The 19,182-nt window shown below is 34.8% G+C and overlaps 1 protein-coding gene across 1 annotated transcript in view; it reads left to right on the top strand.

The window, feature by feature from the left end:
* Positions 1-19,182, top strand: part of LOC109068678 (peripheral-type benzodiazepine receptor-associated protein 1-like) — a 106,409-nt gene that overhangs the window by 35,462 nt on the left and 51,765 nt on the right. Inside the window, 2 exon segments of the mRNA XM_042757246.1 lie at positions 16,866-16,973; positions 18,241-18,369. Coding sequence (XP_042613180.1) covers positions 16,866-16,973; positions 18,241-18,369 — 237 coding nt within the window.

The raw sequence follows: 19,182 nt of genomic DNA, 5'->3' as shown, positions 1-19,182 counted from the left end.
AGATTTCAGAAAACTGGTTAATGCTGCTGCTCACCAACATAATCAATCTCTCAGCATTTTTCTCCTCTTTTGGAAAGTCATAGAAATGCAAGTGTGGATTTATTTTGCTGTTGGAGCAAATGGGTGTATGTTTGTTATAGTTTCCATTCACCACTATAGAAGTTTACCCAACTGTGATGAATGAAACACTAGTGAGGTGAATGAATGACTAGAGCTCCTCACACAGATTCATAAAGTACACAAGAGAACAATATCTTGTTTTTGCATGTGGTTGTGGCATCATCAACAACAGATGATGACCTCCATGTCAGAAAAATGGTAGAAAATGTTTATTACCAACTAAATTCTGCTTGCTGATCAAGGAAGACCTTGATTATTGATAGAGGGGGAGTAGAATAATAAAATGCTATTCAAGTGTAGAATATGATCTGTTTAACATACTGTAGAGTAGCACACAGAACTGAATGACTTTTATTAACAGCACAGTGTGGAAAATACGACGGCATGGCTCATTGTGTGGATGTAGGTCACAGGAAGCCGGTCGCTGGATCAGGAAGCTTTATTCTCCTGCTCCACATCCAGCCTCACAGCTCTGATTTGAAGAGCACATGGTGCTCAGGCAGCAAAAATAGAGAGCGGTAGGAAAAAAATCACCACTGAAATTCTTTTTCTAAACCGCTAAAACTTCAGGAACTTCAAGGACTTCACTGAGGGGAGCTGAGTGTAGACATGCGTCTGTTTGAAGTCTGATGAAAAGCAGCACAGAATATTAATGCAGTCATTTTTGTGTCTAGGTTGCATGCAGTGAATTTAGACTGATAGTAAGGAGTCTAAGTATTTTTGCTGATAATATATTTCTGTAATAATTTAATATGTATAGATGCATATTAGTGCTGTCAAATTTACCGCAGGTGATTAATTTTTTTAATTTAACGCAGAGGTGGAGCTAGGGTTGGCCACTCCACTCACAACTGCTGCTTCTGTCTCATTTTTTTTTCTTGAGAAGAATTGTGTTTATTTATACGCAGAATGTCTTTATGACCACATCAAACGGGAGACTTTTCAGATGCACATTCCAACTTCACTTCAGCAGGCGCTAGTCAGATGAGCGTGGAAAAGCTACAGGCGACGAGGAGCTGAACTGCGGTCAGATGAGATGTTTTCAGGCCATATGTCAGTAAAAACCAATTTTCCTCTCCTGTCAGCGGTATACTGTGCTTGTAGCATCCGCACAAATGCTGCAGCGTGCGCTGTAGCCTGTATGATTTCATATTTAAGCGCAAAAGAAACTATGAGCATGCAACGTCATAGGTATTTCATCAGTTAAGTCATGGAGTTACCAAAAAGGTGATTTAAGCTGCCTTTATGTACTGTCTTTATGTTGTTTCTACATTAATTTAAAGATATATTTAAAAACTATAACAATAAAAAAGAATAATAAAAAATAATTAAATTTTAAGAGTAAATATTAACAATCAAACAAACTTTTGCAATTAATTAATAATAGGGCCACAGGCCAACAAACATGGCAGCAGTCGCCTGTTAGACAACTTATTGAATTGAACCAGCAAGCTGGCATGGGACATATCAATGAAATATTTTATTTTATTTTATTTTAACCCATTTATTTTTATTTTATTTTATTTTATTTTATTTTTTTTTATTTTATTTTATTTTGTATTTATATGTCTGTAACATGCTTTGGTTAAAATTACTCAGGTTGTGTAAAACAACACCTCTTTTACGTTGTCAAAAACAGCTCTGTTCACAGCGAGCCCTGATAACAAAACAAAATCAAAACATATACCCCTCCCAACCCCCCGCCCCCTCTTCCTTTTCTTTTGCACTCTACCCCAAAAAACCAAAAAAAACCACTGAACTAAACTACATCGTACTCGATGGCCCTGATGTGATGAGAAAATTAAAACTCTTAAACACGTTTGATACTTAAACTCGAGCTTCGCGTCAGCGTAACTTCCTCGTGACTTAAGCTGCAGACTCATGAGAGTATTCACACTGGAAGCGTTTGTACAGCGTCACAGCAGCAGCTCCAAAGCTACATATTTCTTTACAAAGACAACTGTACATTTGTTTTAAGAAGCTGATCAGTTATAAACTTGAAAGTTTTCAAGTCTTGAAAGTTTGCGTGAGTGCGTGCTACGCAGCAAAGATAGACTCGGTTTGATAATTCAGAGTGTTTAGGTTTTTTGGGGATTTAAAAAAAGGGGGAAAAAAATATTTTTTTGTTAAACTAAACAGATCTGAGTTCCTTGTGTGTGAAAATCAATGTGTCAAAATCTGATTGTCAATGTGCACAAATCCACATACCACATACATCAAAAATTAAAAACCATATAACACCTTATTCTTTATAAAAAAATAATTTAAGCATAGAAAACACAGGAAGAGCAGGTTAAATGGGGAATTTAACTGATTTCTATTTATGATTTCCCATAATCACACATACACATCAGTTATGCTGTTCCATCAGGACACAGACACATTACTAACAAGATGTGCTTGTATTTCTGAATGACACTGATGGGTTTCCAACAACTGTGGATGTTTCTGGAAGCGCTTTTTAAACCAGGTGAAGGACTGTTGAGGTTTCTCCTAAATGAAATTCTTCCTAGTCCAGACAGTCGCCATTTTTAAGGCGATTATTTCATAGTGCCACAGACTGGCGTTCCGCTCAGGTCGGAAATCACATCTCGCCCATCACATCCACTCCAAAGCAGGACAACACACATCCCGATCCAATTTAGATGGCGGAATGGAATTTCTCTGCATTCCAAGGCATTCTGACATATGGAATTCCCGTGTATAATAGGAGTTCCCTCAAGGAAGAATTTTTGGAATTTAAAAAAAAATCATGATGATGTTGGATTGGCGAACGGCGTCTCATTGTTATGCAGATGTGGCGATTGTTCTCAGAAGCAGGTTTTCGCACTGCAGACGCTAATATCCAATTCTAATTTATATTCTGACACTTTAGACAAATGCAGCCCGTTTTCTTTTTAATGGAAACGAATCACAGGATGTATGATTGTGTTTGATTGAATGAGACGGGAGAAGGGATGAATATAATGAGCTTTATTGTCTTGGTTACTGGAGTATATTTTAGGACGCAGACGCTCTTATCACAGCCGTACACAGCAGCGTCTCTGAGCTGTCAGTCATGTATCAGCAGAGAGTTTAATATTGAATGTTAGGTTGACTAAAGCTCCTTCACATGGAGTTAATGGACCCCCAGTGCTTATTTAATCAGCGACCTCTCATACACACACTTGTGTTTAATGTTGCTCCAGCAGTCTTTAGCTAAAGCACCTGACAGTGTTATACACAGACCTGCAGAGATGCTGATGTTCAGTTATTCAACTCATAATGCAGTGATTTATGAATGCACACTGAACTCAATGCAGCATGACCACATCTGATTGTGTTTTATACCATTGTCTCTTTGCATTGCTTTTATATAAAGGTCAGTAATTTTGTGTAGACATTTCTGATTGTAAATGTCATGCACTGTTTTGTCTGAAACACAAGTGCTAGTGAAGGCTGAGCGGTGTGACCTTCAGTGTTTCGCTGTATAGAGCAGCTGCCAACTGTGTTTGAATTATCAATGTCTCATTCTGCTAATACTAGTGCTGCACTTCATCAAAATAATGCTGAAGTCGGGACATGAAGAGCTTATTGTCTGTTTTCAACAAAAGAAGCTTTAAGGTCTCCCTGAAGTTTTCCACTAAAATAAAAGCTTGATGGTTAAAAGTTTGAAAATGAAGAATTTAAGAAATATTAGTATTGTAATTTTACAGTTATTACATTATATTATATTTTTCTAAAATACTTTATTTTGTTTATTTTAATGGAAAATATTAGAATAGTAATATTTCATTTTAAAAGTATTTCATTTAATCATTATTATATTTTGTCATTTTTTTCATTACAGTATTATATTTTTCCTAAATACTATTTTACATATTACTATAATATTTTTTCAAATATTATAGTATAAAATATTTAATAATATATTATTATTATTATTGATTATAATAATAATAAGTATTATTATTGTTATTGTCATTATTATAATATTATTTCACAGTATATGTTCTTAAATACTCAATTGTTATTTTACAGTAATCGTAGTGCCTAGATCAACCTAGACACTTTGACCATAGAACCTCCAGCATCTCTCTTCTGTTGATTTCTCCTCAGCCACTGAGTCAATAGATTTCTACAACTAATCTCTGAGCAGTCTTTTAGATTTCCATGTTCCTATCAGAACTATAACTGTCACCTTTTCGCGCTCAGCTCCCTGGTACACCTGCGAACTGCGAAAGGTGAAGACAGCTGGGCGTGTCCTTGAGCGTCGCTTTATGGCCTCAGGACTTACTGTTCACAGGCAAGCCTACAGAGAGCATCAAAAGGTCAATGCGAGGTCTTTGAGAGATGCACGGTCACAGTTCTACTCCAATATCATTAACAATAGCCCTGGTAACTCTAAGCAACTTTTTTCTACTATCAACTACATCCTTAAACCTCAAACTCATTATCATTCAGGAGCTGCAGAGGAGAGGTGTAACAACATCCACTTCGTCCTATCCAGCTCCCCTGTCCTGTCTGTCCCGACTGTCGACACGCAGCCTGGGATTTCCCAACCTCACTACTGTTCCTCTGACATCTCACAGCAAGCGGTTGAGAACATTATTAGAAAGATGAAACCATCCACCTGTGCCCTGGACTCCTTTTCCACATCCTTGGTAATATTTAACCTCTGTGTTATAAGTCCCCTGATCACCAAGTTCATCAGTCACTCCCTCCAGACTGGCCATGTTCCATGTGCATTTAAAACTGCTGTCATCAGACCACTTCTCAAAAAACACACCTTAGACCCAGAAGTCCTTGACAACTACAGGCCTATCTCCAACCTTCCATTCCTTTCCAAAGTGCTGGAAAAAGTAGTAGCTGTGCAGCTTCTGGTCCATTTAAAACAAAGTAAACTGTTTGAGAAATTCCAGTCTGGTTTTCGCTCCGGCTACAGCACGGAAACAGCCCTGGTCGGGGTTATGGATGACCTACTGATGATGGCAGATGCTGGCTCCCCATCTCTCCTTATCCTGCTGGATTTGAGCTCAGCATTTGATACTGTGGGACACAGCATTCTCCTTCATCGTCTGCACTCCACCATTGGTCTCTCTGATTCTGTGTACAACTGGTTCTCATATCACTGGAAGACTCACTGGAAGGTTAAATCCTGAGTGTCCCTCATGTGCTCGGCCCCATCCTGTTGCTCCCCTAAGTCATGAATCAACCAGATGTTTCTTTCTTGCTACACTGGACACTGACCAACTCAACCTCATCTGCTCTCCTGCCAATCGGACACTCCAAGGAGACCGTGGATAAAGCAAAATTAGCTAAACAGCTCCAAAACTGAAGCCATCCTATTCGGCACCCCCAACCAGCATCTTTACCATTACCTTCTGGCCAGGATATTTCACTTTCAACATCAGTCACCAACCTGGGTGTTAAAATGGACACTCATCTGACCTGTGAGGACCACATTAAACATCTGTGTCAGACCTCTTTCTTCCACCTGAGGAACATCGCCAAACTTCGCCCCATGCTCACTCTTGCAGTTCAGAAAAGCTTATCCATGCCTTTTGTTTCTTCCAGGCTGGACTATTGCAATGTGCTCCTTATCGGGAGGTACAAGGTTTCCCTTCTCACCCACCAGTGATGCCCAACCCCCCACCACCACCACCACAAGAAACTCCTCACTCCACAATGCTCTACACATACCCTCCGTTCTGTTTCAGCATATCTCCTGAAACCTCCTAGGACCAAGCTCTGTACTATGGGAGATCGGGCTTTGTGCTCAGCCGCTCTCAGTCTGTGGAATGACTGTGAAATGACTCCCAGACCATCTGAGGACACCACAGTCTGTGGATTCTTTTAAATGTGGCCTTAAAACCCACCTTTTTAGTAGAGCTTTTGCATGATTTTTTTTCTTTTCTGCTCAGCCGCTCCCAGTCTGTGGAATGCTCTCCCAGACCATCTGAGGACACCACAGTCTGTGGAGTATTTTAAATTTAAAATTTTAAATATATTATTATTTTTATTTAATGTTTCATGTTTTGTTATTTATTTAATAGTGTTTCATGTTATTTAATAATAATAATTATAATAATAATGAAATAAAATAAAATAATATTATTTTGAAGTTATATCACAAAATCTTTGGCCAAACCTGGAGTTTTTCTTTTCTTTTTTTAAATGTATTTTAAATTACAATTTTAATAAAAATAAATAAATGAATAAAAATTGCAATTAGATTTTTCCCTAACTCGTGCAGCCCTAACTAGTACTATTGTAGAAGTATGAAGTAAATGCACAGTATACATGCAATGTGTATGTAAAAAAAAAATGTTGCATTAAATACCTGGAAAAACTGCTATATTTGCCAAAATGTGCAGTATAGAACCGGAATGCATTCTAAGCAATAGCCATCATTGCAGTGTGTTAAACTGACTGCCAAATGTTTAGTTATTTTGACAAAATCAGATTAAAAATACAAAAGTGAATATGTAATGCATAATAGATGAAATCTGGATGCCACTCGCTGAGATAATGCAGCATAAAGCATACTAACGTTTGAAACCTTCATCTCTGCAAACTGTTTCACATGCTAGTTTTAAAATAATAAGCAGTATTGAGCATACAGCGCGGTGAGCAGTGCACTAGTGCTCTCGTCTGAACATGACCATTATCTATAAAAACCATCAATAAACAGAAAGAAACTATAAAAAAAGTCTATACCCCATCAACATACTCTTTCCCAGCACTATGTATTGGTGTGGAAAGAGTGGTTATGTTTTCATTAGAGCTGGAGAGCAGGACGAGACCTGTCAATCAAAGCAGGAACTGCGTCTAACCCTAAGACCAATTACCAGAGGAAGACTAGGAAAGTCTAAACTCGATTTTTACATTTACTGAAGAAAATGTAAGGAGCATTAGAGTGTTGTTAGGTTGCCAGGGTGCTGCTAGGCAGTTGCTAAGGTATTTTGAGTTGGAGGAGTTTCTGTGCTGTTGCTAGGGTGTTAAGAGTGGTTGCTAGGCACTTGTTTTTGCAAATATCTCTCAGGTCCCTCCTTAAATGTGCATCTGTTGGATTGTCCATCAGGTGTAATTGTAAATATGAGCACTTAGTAAAGTAACAGCACATACTCTTAAAATGACTCAGGGGCTTTGTAAATATCGCAATAATAAATATCATAATAAAATCTCTAAATATCACTTTGGTGCATATTTTGTCAAAAATGTACATATGTCATAAAAGGTTTTTTTAATGAAGAGAAATTAGTATTTGACTAACAAATTATATTTTTAAGATATACTTTTGTTCAATTTCAGTCAGAATATTTGACAATTGAGAACTTTAATTATTAATTCCATGCAATTATTCTTCATATTTCACAATATCCTAAGATGTGTGCAATCGCTAGCTAATTTTTAACTGCTTTTTTATTGTATTCAGATGAAATAGGTTCATATCACTCATAATTTTTTTTTTTTAAATTGATATACTCAACTGTTAAAGTTCTGCTAAATTTTGTCATGGTACCAAATTTACATAGAAAAGGAAATGGTGTATAAACAATTTTCACTCAGAAATCATAAATTTCACAGTTAATTATGAATAAACAGCATTGCAGAGTAACAGGAGAAAAAAAGTAACACATTGAATTTTAAATTAGACTGACTAAAATAGTATTTTCTTGTAAAACTCCAATAATCTTTATTTACAACTTTGATTTTTTTTTTTTTTTTTTATTTTTTATGTGTTTGTTTTACAGTTTCTGCTGCTTACTTAAATGTTAAATGCATCTTAGTTTACATTTTTAGAGTTTGAGGAACAAACTGTGCAGAATTAAATGTAATGCTTCATGTTTGAGATTTGTTTATGATCAGTCTTACTAGTGATGCGTGTCTTAGCAATAGAAATTACATATCTAATCAATAATTTTGTTTATAAAGGAAAATTACAATAGAAAGTACATCTTGAGTTATTAATGTCCCTGTAGATAGTCTGACTGAGCTCATCAATCTGTTCTAATCATGCATTGTAATACACTCACAGTATCAGACTTTTGTCTCTTGCAGACATCTGGAGTGTGTGTGTGTGTGTGTGTGTCTGTAGGGATCACACACACACACACACACACACACACGTTTTATTCTTCTGTTGCTCGTAACAGCCGGTGTGCTCGTGGTTTCTTGTCTCTGGGGATTAGTTGATGGTAAAATGCTGATGTCTGTGTTTTCCATTGACCTGCGAGAGGCTGATTTGGTCACGTGCATCTTTACAGTATTTTAAGAAGAGAAGTGCACTGTTATTTTACTAAAACAAAGGCTATTCTTCCGAGTCTCTTTACTGTACATGTTCACAACCACTTCACCTAACACATTAACCACAATTACATCAAAACCAAAATAAACAACACATATAATTAATGAAAGAAATAACACATATATGATTATGCATTCATATTTAAAGCAGCTGTACTCGATGTGCTCTTGTGTTTTATATAAGATAATCACTGTAAAACGTCCTAGAGTCCAAGGAGAAATTAAAAATGCATTGCTAGATGGATATGAAAGTAATCTGCAGGATATGATGGTGTTTCCCCTGTACTCAGAGTCCAACATGTCGTTTTTCTGCACTGCCAATAGTGGGTGAAATGAGAAAAATTTAAACTGCATTATTATTTTTATTACAATTTTTTTATGTCCTTTTGAGAATGCAATTATTCAGCATTTTTTCATGCACGTTAGTGGAAGAAAGCACAGGTGATTGTGTTTGTCACCGCCAGAGTTATTTTAGCATCGAGATATTATTATAGATTGTACTATTATATTATAACACATATTATCATATATCATTTTTAATCAATTTTTATTTTCATATTTTCTTTCTTCATTTTAATTTTAGCTATAGTACTTTTGTTCCATTGTTTTTGTCTTTTTTTAGTAGTTTTTAAAAAACAGATCTATATAGTTTTTTTAATACTTTAAAGTAGGTTTATTTTAAACGTCTTAGTAATCTTGTTGCGTGTTTTTGTCATTTTTAGTAGTTTTTGTGTTTTTAAAACTGTCTGTATATATTATGAATGTTTCCTTGGCAACTAGCTGGAAGAAAAACTGTTAGTTTTAAATTTTTTAAATGTATTAACAATTATTTTATCAAATATGTTTTTTATATGGTTTAACTTAACTATTATAATTCTGGTCACAGCATAATATTTGAGATGAGTCTCTGTCTCTCATTGTGTCTTTTTCCTAGTGTTTTGGTTTCCTGGAGACAAAAGTATCAGTAGTAGATATTTCTGATATTCTATGAATTTTCCACTTTGATGAAAGTCTTTAGAAGTGTAAAGATTCATGACATTTGTTTCTTTCATGGATGCTTTGTATTGCTTCGATTTACAGTTTTCATAAAGTTAGTGTGTGTTTGTTTGTGTGTGTGTGTGTGTGTGTGTGTGTGTGTGTGTGTGTGTGTGTGTGTGTGTGTGTGTGTGTGAGTGAATGTCAGGATGTTTTTATGTTGCTCTTATTAGACACGTCATCTGTCTGTCCATCTGTCTCTCACTCTCACCCAAACTGAATATGTTTAAAAATCCCACTCCAGTTTTAGACGGTGAACCCAGTCAAGTATTTCTGACTTGTCACAGTTTGACTGTCACATCAAAACCGATGTCCTGACATATTCTGAACTTATTATTCATCTCACAGCGCTGTCGCTTCACACTGCTGGAGTTTAACGGAGAGTCACTGTGTAGAGGATAGTTCACCTGAAAATGAAAATCCTGTCATTATTTACTCACCCTCATGTCTTTCCAAACCTTTATTTCAGTACTATTTTAGAGTTTATTTCTTTTGCAGAGTAGGGCCCCATAAATTTCATTTTATTTTGTTCAAAATTAAATTTTTTGTGTTTAAATTTTTCTAGATTCCAAATTTGTATCATGCTGATTACATATTACTGTAGCACAGTTTGTGCTGAATACAGTGCAGTCAGACTTTAGCCATTAATATGATTTTAAGATACTGAAAAAGCACAAATGTCAGGATGTTTCAAAACTTCTCCAGGGCCCTAAAACCCCCTCAGACCCCAGAGGGTTTAATTCAAACAATGAGGGAAATTTTCACTATTCCATAAAATTATTATTATTATAAAATAATATTATTGATCTTACTTTGAAAAGTACTGTATTTCTGTAAGCGATGTATTTCTGTCACAATTTCTTCAAATTAAACCACTAATTAGTTTGGTAGAATGTTGCTCTTTCTATACAATAAAGTCAGACAGTGATGAGGACTTTCATTTGCATTTACATTTATGCATTTAGCAGACGCTTTTATCCGAAGTGACTTTCAATAGAGGAGCACAATCAGTTTGTCAAAGAACTGACTTTTCAAGCTCCAAAAAGATTTAATGTGCTGTATATGTTTAATGGAAGAAATTGACATTATGATGAGCAATTGATGACTGATTTCAGGCAAACTATTCCTTAAACAGGCAATTAGGCAATTAAAGCATTTGTTCACTGTGTAATTTTGTTGTATTTATGTACTCTTTTCCAGTGCTTCATTTATGCCATGCATAAATGTAATGAACAGTGATGATAATGTTCAAAAGTCGCCCACAATATGGGACAATAACGAGCTCAGATTTACTCCGGCAGACCTTTGTTAGATGAGCTTTTTTTTTCTCTGTGCTGAATTTGGTCTGATTAATTGACTTCCCGTGGAGTTCTTGGCTGAAACAGCCCAATTTGTTAAAGACGAGTCTTTGTGCTGGTAACCCAGGGGCCAACGCACTTCATGAAAGAGACCTGAAACATTTGTGTGTCGATGAATGTGTCGTCACTGATCTGAGAACAGCTCCACCTGTGTCTCTCCTCACATGCAGGGGTCGCCCCCTGCGCTTCATTGGTTATGTGTTTGTTAATGTTATTTCCCCGGAGTAATAAACTCGGTGGCCTTTCGCTGAATCGGCTGATGGAACGCTGGCTTAAAAGCACCATTGCCATGGAAACCGCCTCCAGACTCGTCGCCGGGTCAGCGTGTGTTTGAAAGCAGCGCGCAGCCTTCAATTATCTCTGTTTGTATCTCCGCTGATTAGAGAGGAAGAGAGAGAGAGGCATGATGGGAACTCCAGCAGACAGTCTTTTCTCCGCCTGAATCTTCCCACACATGCAGTGTGTGTTTGTCAATGCAGTAACAAATGCAGAAGTCCAGCAGGCCTCCGGTGGACTGATTACAGGAATATTTCAACCAAACATGGGAATATGTTTTTAAACAACAACTTTTTTTATGTTTTAGAATCATTACATTTAAAATAAGTGAAGTTGAAGTAAATATCTCTGAGAAAAACTTCCCATTGTGGTTTATAAACTCTGTTGGAAGTTTTAATTGCGAAGTGTAAACTCAGAAATTTAAGGTTAGAATTGTGAGATGTAAACTTGCAATTGTGAGTTTTTTTTTTTTCTCTGAATTGTGAGTTTGTATCTCACCGTTGCAAGTTATTAATTACAAGATGTATAGTCAGAATTCTGAGAAACAAGTAAGAATTGCGAGAAGTGCACTTGTAATTTCAGACTTCAATCCAAAATTACAATCACAAATTGCGAAATGCAAACTTCGAAATCTATACTTTTTTCTCTGAATTGCGAGTTTAGATCTTAATTATAAGTTATTAATTTGCAAGATGTAAACCCAGAATTCTGTTAAAAAAAGTCAGAATTGTGAGATGTAAACTTGTAATTGCAATTTGTAAACTCTCAATTTCTGACTTTTTTCCTTACAATTGCAACCCCAAATCCCACAAATTAAAAACATTAAAAGAAGCAAAATCAAAACTCAAAACTTATTTTATTCTTATTTGTTTTATTAACTTATCTCATTAATTGTTACTGTGATTCTCATTAGGTTAACTTTACTGTAATACAGTATTTTAGAAAGAGTTGTCAGAAAATAATGTCAAAATGCAATTAAATGATACACATTATAAATCATAAATAACATTCAGTCTTATATTAAAGATATGATAATTTTAAAAATAAGAGATTATATTTTGCATAATGAAAATGAAAGCTCTTTTAAAAGTAGGATTATTAAACACATTTTACTAAAGCATAGACATTTTATTTATTTATTTTTAAATTTTTATTATTTTTAAATTCTCATTCTTAATGTTATTCATGTTAAATTATCATTACGGTAATACAGTATTTTACAGTGAATTGTCATGGAAATAATGTCAAAATGCAAAACTTTTCATGGTACTAAAATAGGCTTCATATTATGATTAATTTCAGACGTTAATCTCAAAATGTAATTTCCTAAGTTTTTGAGTTTTAGGGTGAAATATCTAATCATGTTGTTGGGCATTCAGTCAGGGAATGCTGCCGGATGTGTGTTTTCTCTTCCTTGGAGCAGAAAGGCCATCTGTGCGCGGGGAGCCCCTGTCGACTCCATTATGCTGCTAATGGAGGTTTGTGTTTTAATGGAGATGAGCTTTGCTCCAAGAGCCTTCGCATCTGAGATGCAGCTATTAATGTAGAGTGGCGTGACCCATCTATTATCAGGACAAAAGGCTGGTCCTGCCGTCTGTAATGAGCAGGCATCAGTCATATCCCATCAGCCCCGGCGGGAGACCCGAGCGCTCGGATAAGAGTCATGCACACGTGCGCGGTCAATCACAGCGGATTCAGGCAGGATCGCTTTCACACGTGATTGACAGCGCTCTTAAACATTACTTAAAGTGTATTTAAGATAATGGCAAACCTGTATAACTGCAGAATAACTCTCATGAATATTATAATTCAGCAGGGGCCGTTTTAGAGGTTGTGGCTCTTATTGGGGTCTTTTATTGTTCCCAACTCATATACTGTTATTTTTTGGTGAAAAACAAAAGAAGAAATTGTTTGAATGTTCATTCCGCTCCTTTCCATACAAAAAGAAACAAGATTTTTAGTGAATAACAATTTATTTTTGGCTCTGTTCCTCACAATTCCTCTTTCAAATGCCTTAAGAAGACCTAGAATTTAAAGATAATTTTTCTTGCTTTTATGGTGTTTTCTGCAGTAAAAATACAATAAATACAGCCGTATACATTAAAGCACAGTAGAAACAGTAACATTGTGCAACATTTCTATAATTTAAAATAACTATTATTTTCTATTTGGATATATTTTAAAATGTAATTTTTTCATGTGATTGTTTATTCCTTTATGGTGTTTTTGGAGCTGTTAAATAATAATAAATAATAGGGCTGCACAAATAATCAAAATAAAAACAAAATTATGATTTGGCTTAGTGTGATTATCAAATCACTGAGGCTGAAATTTCATTAAAATAAATTAATTAAATTTGATTGATTGATTTTACTTAGTAACAAACAGAAACACATACCAGAACCACCTTGAACTGAGGTGAAAAATACAAATAATTTAAATAACATAGAAGTAAAATATTATTATTGTTATTATAATTAATAATTAATAATAATATAATAATAATAATTCTGATTTATGCAACCCTGCACAATTATTCAAAATAAAATCTAAATTTTGGAATGGCTTAGTGCAATTACAAAATCACAAAGACTGAGAATATATATACATATATAGTATTATTTATTTATTTATTTATTTATTTCACTTATTAACAAACAGAAACAATTACCAGAATCACCTTGAACTAGACTGAGGAGGAAAAAAAATAAACAATTAGAATAATTAAAATAATTAAATGGAAATGTAAAATACAATAATGATAATAAGAATTAGACATATTGCTATATAATTACATAATCACAACATTTTGGCCAAAGTGTGCAGCCCTACACACTTGTATTAAAATTTTTAAATTGCACTAAATTGCAGTTTTTATCAGAAAAGAATCCACGTTTTTCCACAAAACATGCAGCCCTGATAGATAATAACTGACAGTCCTGTCACTGTAACTAAAAGTAACGATTTAAATGTAAGACTGAACAATTAAGTCTCCAATCTGGTGTAGCAAAGCAGGGGTTGTTTCAGAGCAATTCAAATGATCCCAAATGCTGGATGCTGAAGTGCCTGTCCGTCTGGCATCTGGACGTCCTGGCAGCAGGCGAGTCTCGTTAGACGCAGAGTCTCTCATGTTTGGCGACCTGAGCTGTAGTCTGGTTTCATTAGAGGAGAAAGAGAGAGCGGCAGATGCTGCTACTGAGTTCCTGTCTCAAGAGGTTTGTGAAGAACCTTTATACCTGGATGGAGAATTCAGATGCACGCTATTGCTGCTGCGTTAATGTGTATGAATATGTATCTGTTGATAAATGACTTGCGCAGCCCTGCATTATGGATGAAGATGGGATCTTTTCTCCGTGGTTTGTGGTGTCTGCCTCTTCGGCTTTAAATATAATCATGCATATCGGCTCTAGAGTTGATTGCATCCCAGTTGCACTCAGCAGACGTCTGGATTGGCATCTGTACAGTCAGAATTAGCAGTAGGATGAGCGGCTGGTTTGTATTTCGTCTGATGCAATAGTAACACCCAGTCGACACCAACAAGAGCAGTGTGTTGTGATTTAATCAAATCTGGTTAACTTGTGCTGTTAAGCTGTGTGTATAGAGTGAAGTTGAAGCTGGAGCACTGTAGTTATGATGCTTTGTGACATGCTTTTTGCTTTCAGTCAAGATAAAATAAGACAAACTCGAATTATCCATTATAAATGCATCATTCATTCATTAACTCAGAAGTAGTTCTGTGTAGTGTCAGTTTAAAATACAACCAACATCCTTCAATATATAATGCATATTCTATGTTTTCAGATCAGTTTTAGTGATTTTGAGTAGATCGTGTGTATTTGCACAATTTAAATTCAACATTGTACGCATTAAATTTTATTATTATTATTTATTTTGAAAGTCACTTCTGCTCACCAAAGGAGTATTTATTTGATTAAAAATATTTATTATATTATTATATTATTATTGCAGCATTTTATTATTATTATTATTATTATTATTATTTTTATTATTATTATTTATTTTGAAAGTCACTTCTGCTCACCAAAGCAGTATTTATTTGATTAAAAATACAGGGGGGAAAAACAGGAATATTGTGAGATATTAATACAATTAAAATAAAATTTAATTTTTTTTCTGTGTGAATGCGTTTCTTCAGTGTCACATGATCTTCAGAAATCATTCTAATATGCTACTTTGCTGCTCAAGAAACATTTCTGATTATTATCAATGTTTAAAACAGCTGCACTGCTTCATATTTTTAAGCAGACATACATTTTTGTTCTGTGATGAATAAAAAAAGCATTTATTTGAAATAGAAATCTTTTGTAACATTATAAATGTCTTTCCTGTCACCTTTGATGAATTTAATGTGTCATTGCTGAATAAAAGTATTGATTTCTTTAACAAAAAGCATTGCACTGTGTTGCAAAAATCCTGCATGCTGCATGCACTGAAAACAGCGTTCATCCTGAAGTGACAGCAGTTCCAGCTGGCATGACACGAACAAAACACACACGCTCTGCTGAAATCAAAGCTGTCACCCGTCAGATAAACAACCAGGCAGAAATTAAGTACCAAAAAATTGAATTATAAATTGTTTATTGGTGTTTTAAACTATATTTACAGCAATGGACCTAGCGAGGAGTTTACTGAAACTATATTTAGGGGGGTTTCGTGGCGTTCAGTACCTAAAAAAACCCATTTAAAATCACTTTATGCACCCCAAAAAAACACCTTTTAAAATCACGGTATGCAGGCCTTGAGTGGTTTATTACTTTATGTTGCTGTATTTTCTGCTCTTTGCATCACAGTGAATATACTGCGTGCCCATTTCTAAAATCTTGGTCACATTTATGATGATTTAACATTGAGTTGTTTTATTGTTTATTGGTGTTTTTAATTATATTTATTGTTTTTTTATTTGTAGAACTAGAGAACAGAGCGGTAGCTGATATATGCTGATTTTCCAGTTAGTTCAGTGCCTAAAAACACTCCTTTACTCTGGTAAAAATCACTGTGTGCTGGCCTCGGCCTTTATTTTGCTGTGTTTTCTGCTCTTTGCATCACAGGGAGGAGACGTTTCTGATGATGATGATTTAACGTTGAGTTCTTGATGTTTTTGAATCATATTTATTGGGTTTTCCAGTGAAAGCACTAACTAGAGATCTGCCGTATGCTGATTTACCACAATTAAAGTTATTAGTACCTAAAAACACCCCTTCACTATGGTAAAATCAAGCCTGATTTAGGAGTGATTTGTTACATTATTTTGATATATTTTCTGCTCTTTGCATCTGAAGTTTTTCATCACAGAGAGGAGACTGCGTGCACATTTTGGTCACATTTATGTTGATTCCACATTAGTTCCTGAATTATTTATTGCACATTTGGTGTTTTTGTAATCATATTAATTGGGTTTTTCAGTGGAGAAGCTGAAAGCAGAAACTAGAGACCAGCATCTTGGCTGATATATGTTTGTTTACCATGATTAAAGTGTTTTCCACTTGGTTCAGTTACTAAAACACCACTTTACTTTCTAAAACCAGCATCTTGAGTGGTTTATGATGTTATTTTCTGCTCGTTGCATCACAGGGTTTGCCGTCTGTATCTGTTCATGTGTCTTTATTGCTTTCTTTCTCAGATGAATTAAGTCGGACAGATACAGTAAGGGACTCTTCAGGGTCCACGGCTCAGATAGTTGAATGTGTGTCTGTCTGTCCTCTGGACGCTTTAGAAATCTTCATGCTAGCACTGAAACTGCTCTTCTGGTGTGTTTGCTCTGGACAGAATGGCAGGGATTACGGTTTCCTGGTGCGGCAGAACTCAGAGCTGCTGCGGGCGCTGGAGGAGGTGGAGAAATCATGCAACGCTCTCAGAGAGGAGAACAGGATTCTGGTGAGGCTCCATCAGCTCATATGAGTGTTCAAACTTCTCCACTGATCGGCCATGTGTGCAGTTTATTTGCATTTGTAATTTACATAATTTGTTTCTTCAGTATATTCAGTTAAAATGATGAAAATATAGAATTTGTAATGGAACATATATATATATACATACACAGTAAACTGTGACATATTATACCCAAAAATTCTTCATACAGTGGACTACCACTGACCTGACCATGTTTTGCTTAAGTGTTATCTAACATTATCAAGATGACTTTGTTCTGAGTTCTTTTTTTTTCATTTTCTAAACTTTTCTAAACTAGCAAATAAACTGTGATCATGTGTGAAATGTTGAAGGTGTCTGAATACATTTTGGTTTGACTCTATATATTTTTAGACACTATATATAGAATTTTTTCACACACACACAAAATATATAGTTTTACATTTTTAGCTAAAACTAATAAAAAAATTGGTAAAACTTTATTTTAATGACAAATTCTCATTATTAACTAGTTGCTTTATATAAGCATGCATATTACTAGCATATTGGCTGTTTATTAGTACTTATAAAGTGCATATTTATGCCTTATACTGCATGAGCTTATTTTAGATCCTTTAATTCTAAACTTAACAACTACCTTACTAACTGTTCACAAGCAGCAAATTAGGAGTTTATTGAGGCAAAAGTCAAAGTTCATAGTTTAAAAATTGGTCCCCAAACTAAAGTAAAAATAAAATAAAGCAAAATAAACATTAAATGAAATTAAATTGAATATTAAAAATGTTTCTCATTTTATTTATGTACTAGAATAACGAAATCTAAATAACCTACAACTAATAAGGAAACGTTAACAAAAACTATATAGAGATATAAAAAACTAATAAAAATGACAAAAAAAAACAAATTTCTAAAACTTTCAAATTAAAGTCAAAACAGAAAATATTAAAATTAATGTACTTCAAAATGAAGACAAAAACTATAATAGTATTATCAGTGATACTCAAACAACACTACCTTTTATTATTAATCTCTTTACATTTTTCCTAATTTTTTTTTCATATTTAATCACATTTTAGCTTGTTTGCCATTCTCAAACTGTCCTGGTGTTACACTATTTTTTTTAAATATCCAGTTTTTAAAGACAATCTGCATTGTTGAGCTTGAATCTGTTGTTTATGTTTCACCACTTTGAACATCTCTGATGTTGCTTTCAGTCTCTCAGATTCTTTCTTTGTTCTCCAAATCAAGTCGTCCATTATCCGTGTTTCCTCAGAGGAAGAGCAGTTCTCCAGAGACCGAGGAGAAGGTGAAGAGGTTGAGGAAGAAGAACACCGAACTCGCCGTCATCGCCAAACGTCTGGAGGACAGAGCACGAAAACTACAGGAAGCCAATCTGAAAGTGGTGCGTACACAATTATGCATCTTCATATGATTTAGTGTGCAGAGTTGATGCACTACAGCAGGAGTTTTAGCACTTACACTGCAGGCAAAACCATCGTTTTTTCATGCATGGGTCAAGTTTGAGGCTATTTTGCTTCCATAATACATCTTCTTTCAGACTAGTGGAGAGAAAGCATTCAAAATACACATTTAAAATCCACACTTTGTCTATTTGCATCTGTGGAATTCATTTCAAATCCATATCTTTAAAGAGTTTTCCTTCACTTCAGCAGCACTTACACCAAACTTTACAGTTTTTTTCCTATCTATATTCTGAAGGGTTTTTTTTACACAGTGGGTTTGTTTACATATCATTCACCTTATTTTATACAACATATTATTCCTAAAAACATGGTAAAAATGCATTTATTTATTTAGTTATTTATGGCTGTTGACAGCATTTTCTGATTTATGAAGTAATAAAATGAGAAACCCCAAATTCTCTAAAAACCTTTACCTCTTATATATCAACAAAATCAAACGAGAATGTCAAACGTGGCTTTAATTAGTGTTTAGATTTCTGTTCTGGACATGTATGCAAATTAGTGTGTGTTTAATTCGATCATGTCTTTTTTTATTTGCATATTTCAACATAACATTTCAGAAAACTTGTAATAGAACACAACTGTACCGCAAAATGTTCAGTAGAATAATTGATATCTATTAGTTCATTTTTTACCCTATACACCTGTTGTGTTTTGCCTTAAATGCATTGCATTCATCAGTGTAAAGATAAAGTCAGCCTTTCTAGCTTGGATTACCTTTTAGGTCTCAT

This window comes from Cyprinus carpio, chromosome A5 (assembly GCF_018340385.1).
Source record: "Cyprinus carpio isolate SPL01 chromosome A5, ASM1834038v1, whole genome shotgun sequence".
NCBI lineage: Eukaryota > Metazoa > Chordata > Actinopteri > Cypriniformes > Cyprinidae > Cyprinus > Cyprinus carpio.
This window is presented reverse-complemented; position numbering and strand designations above follow the sequence as displayed.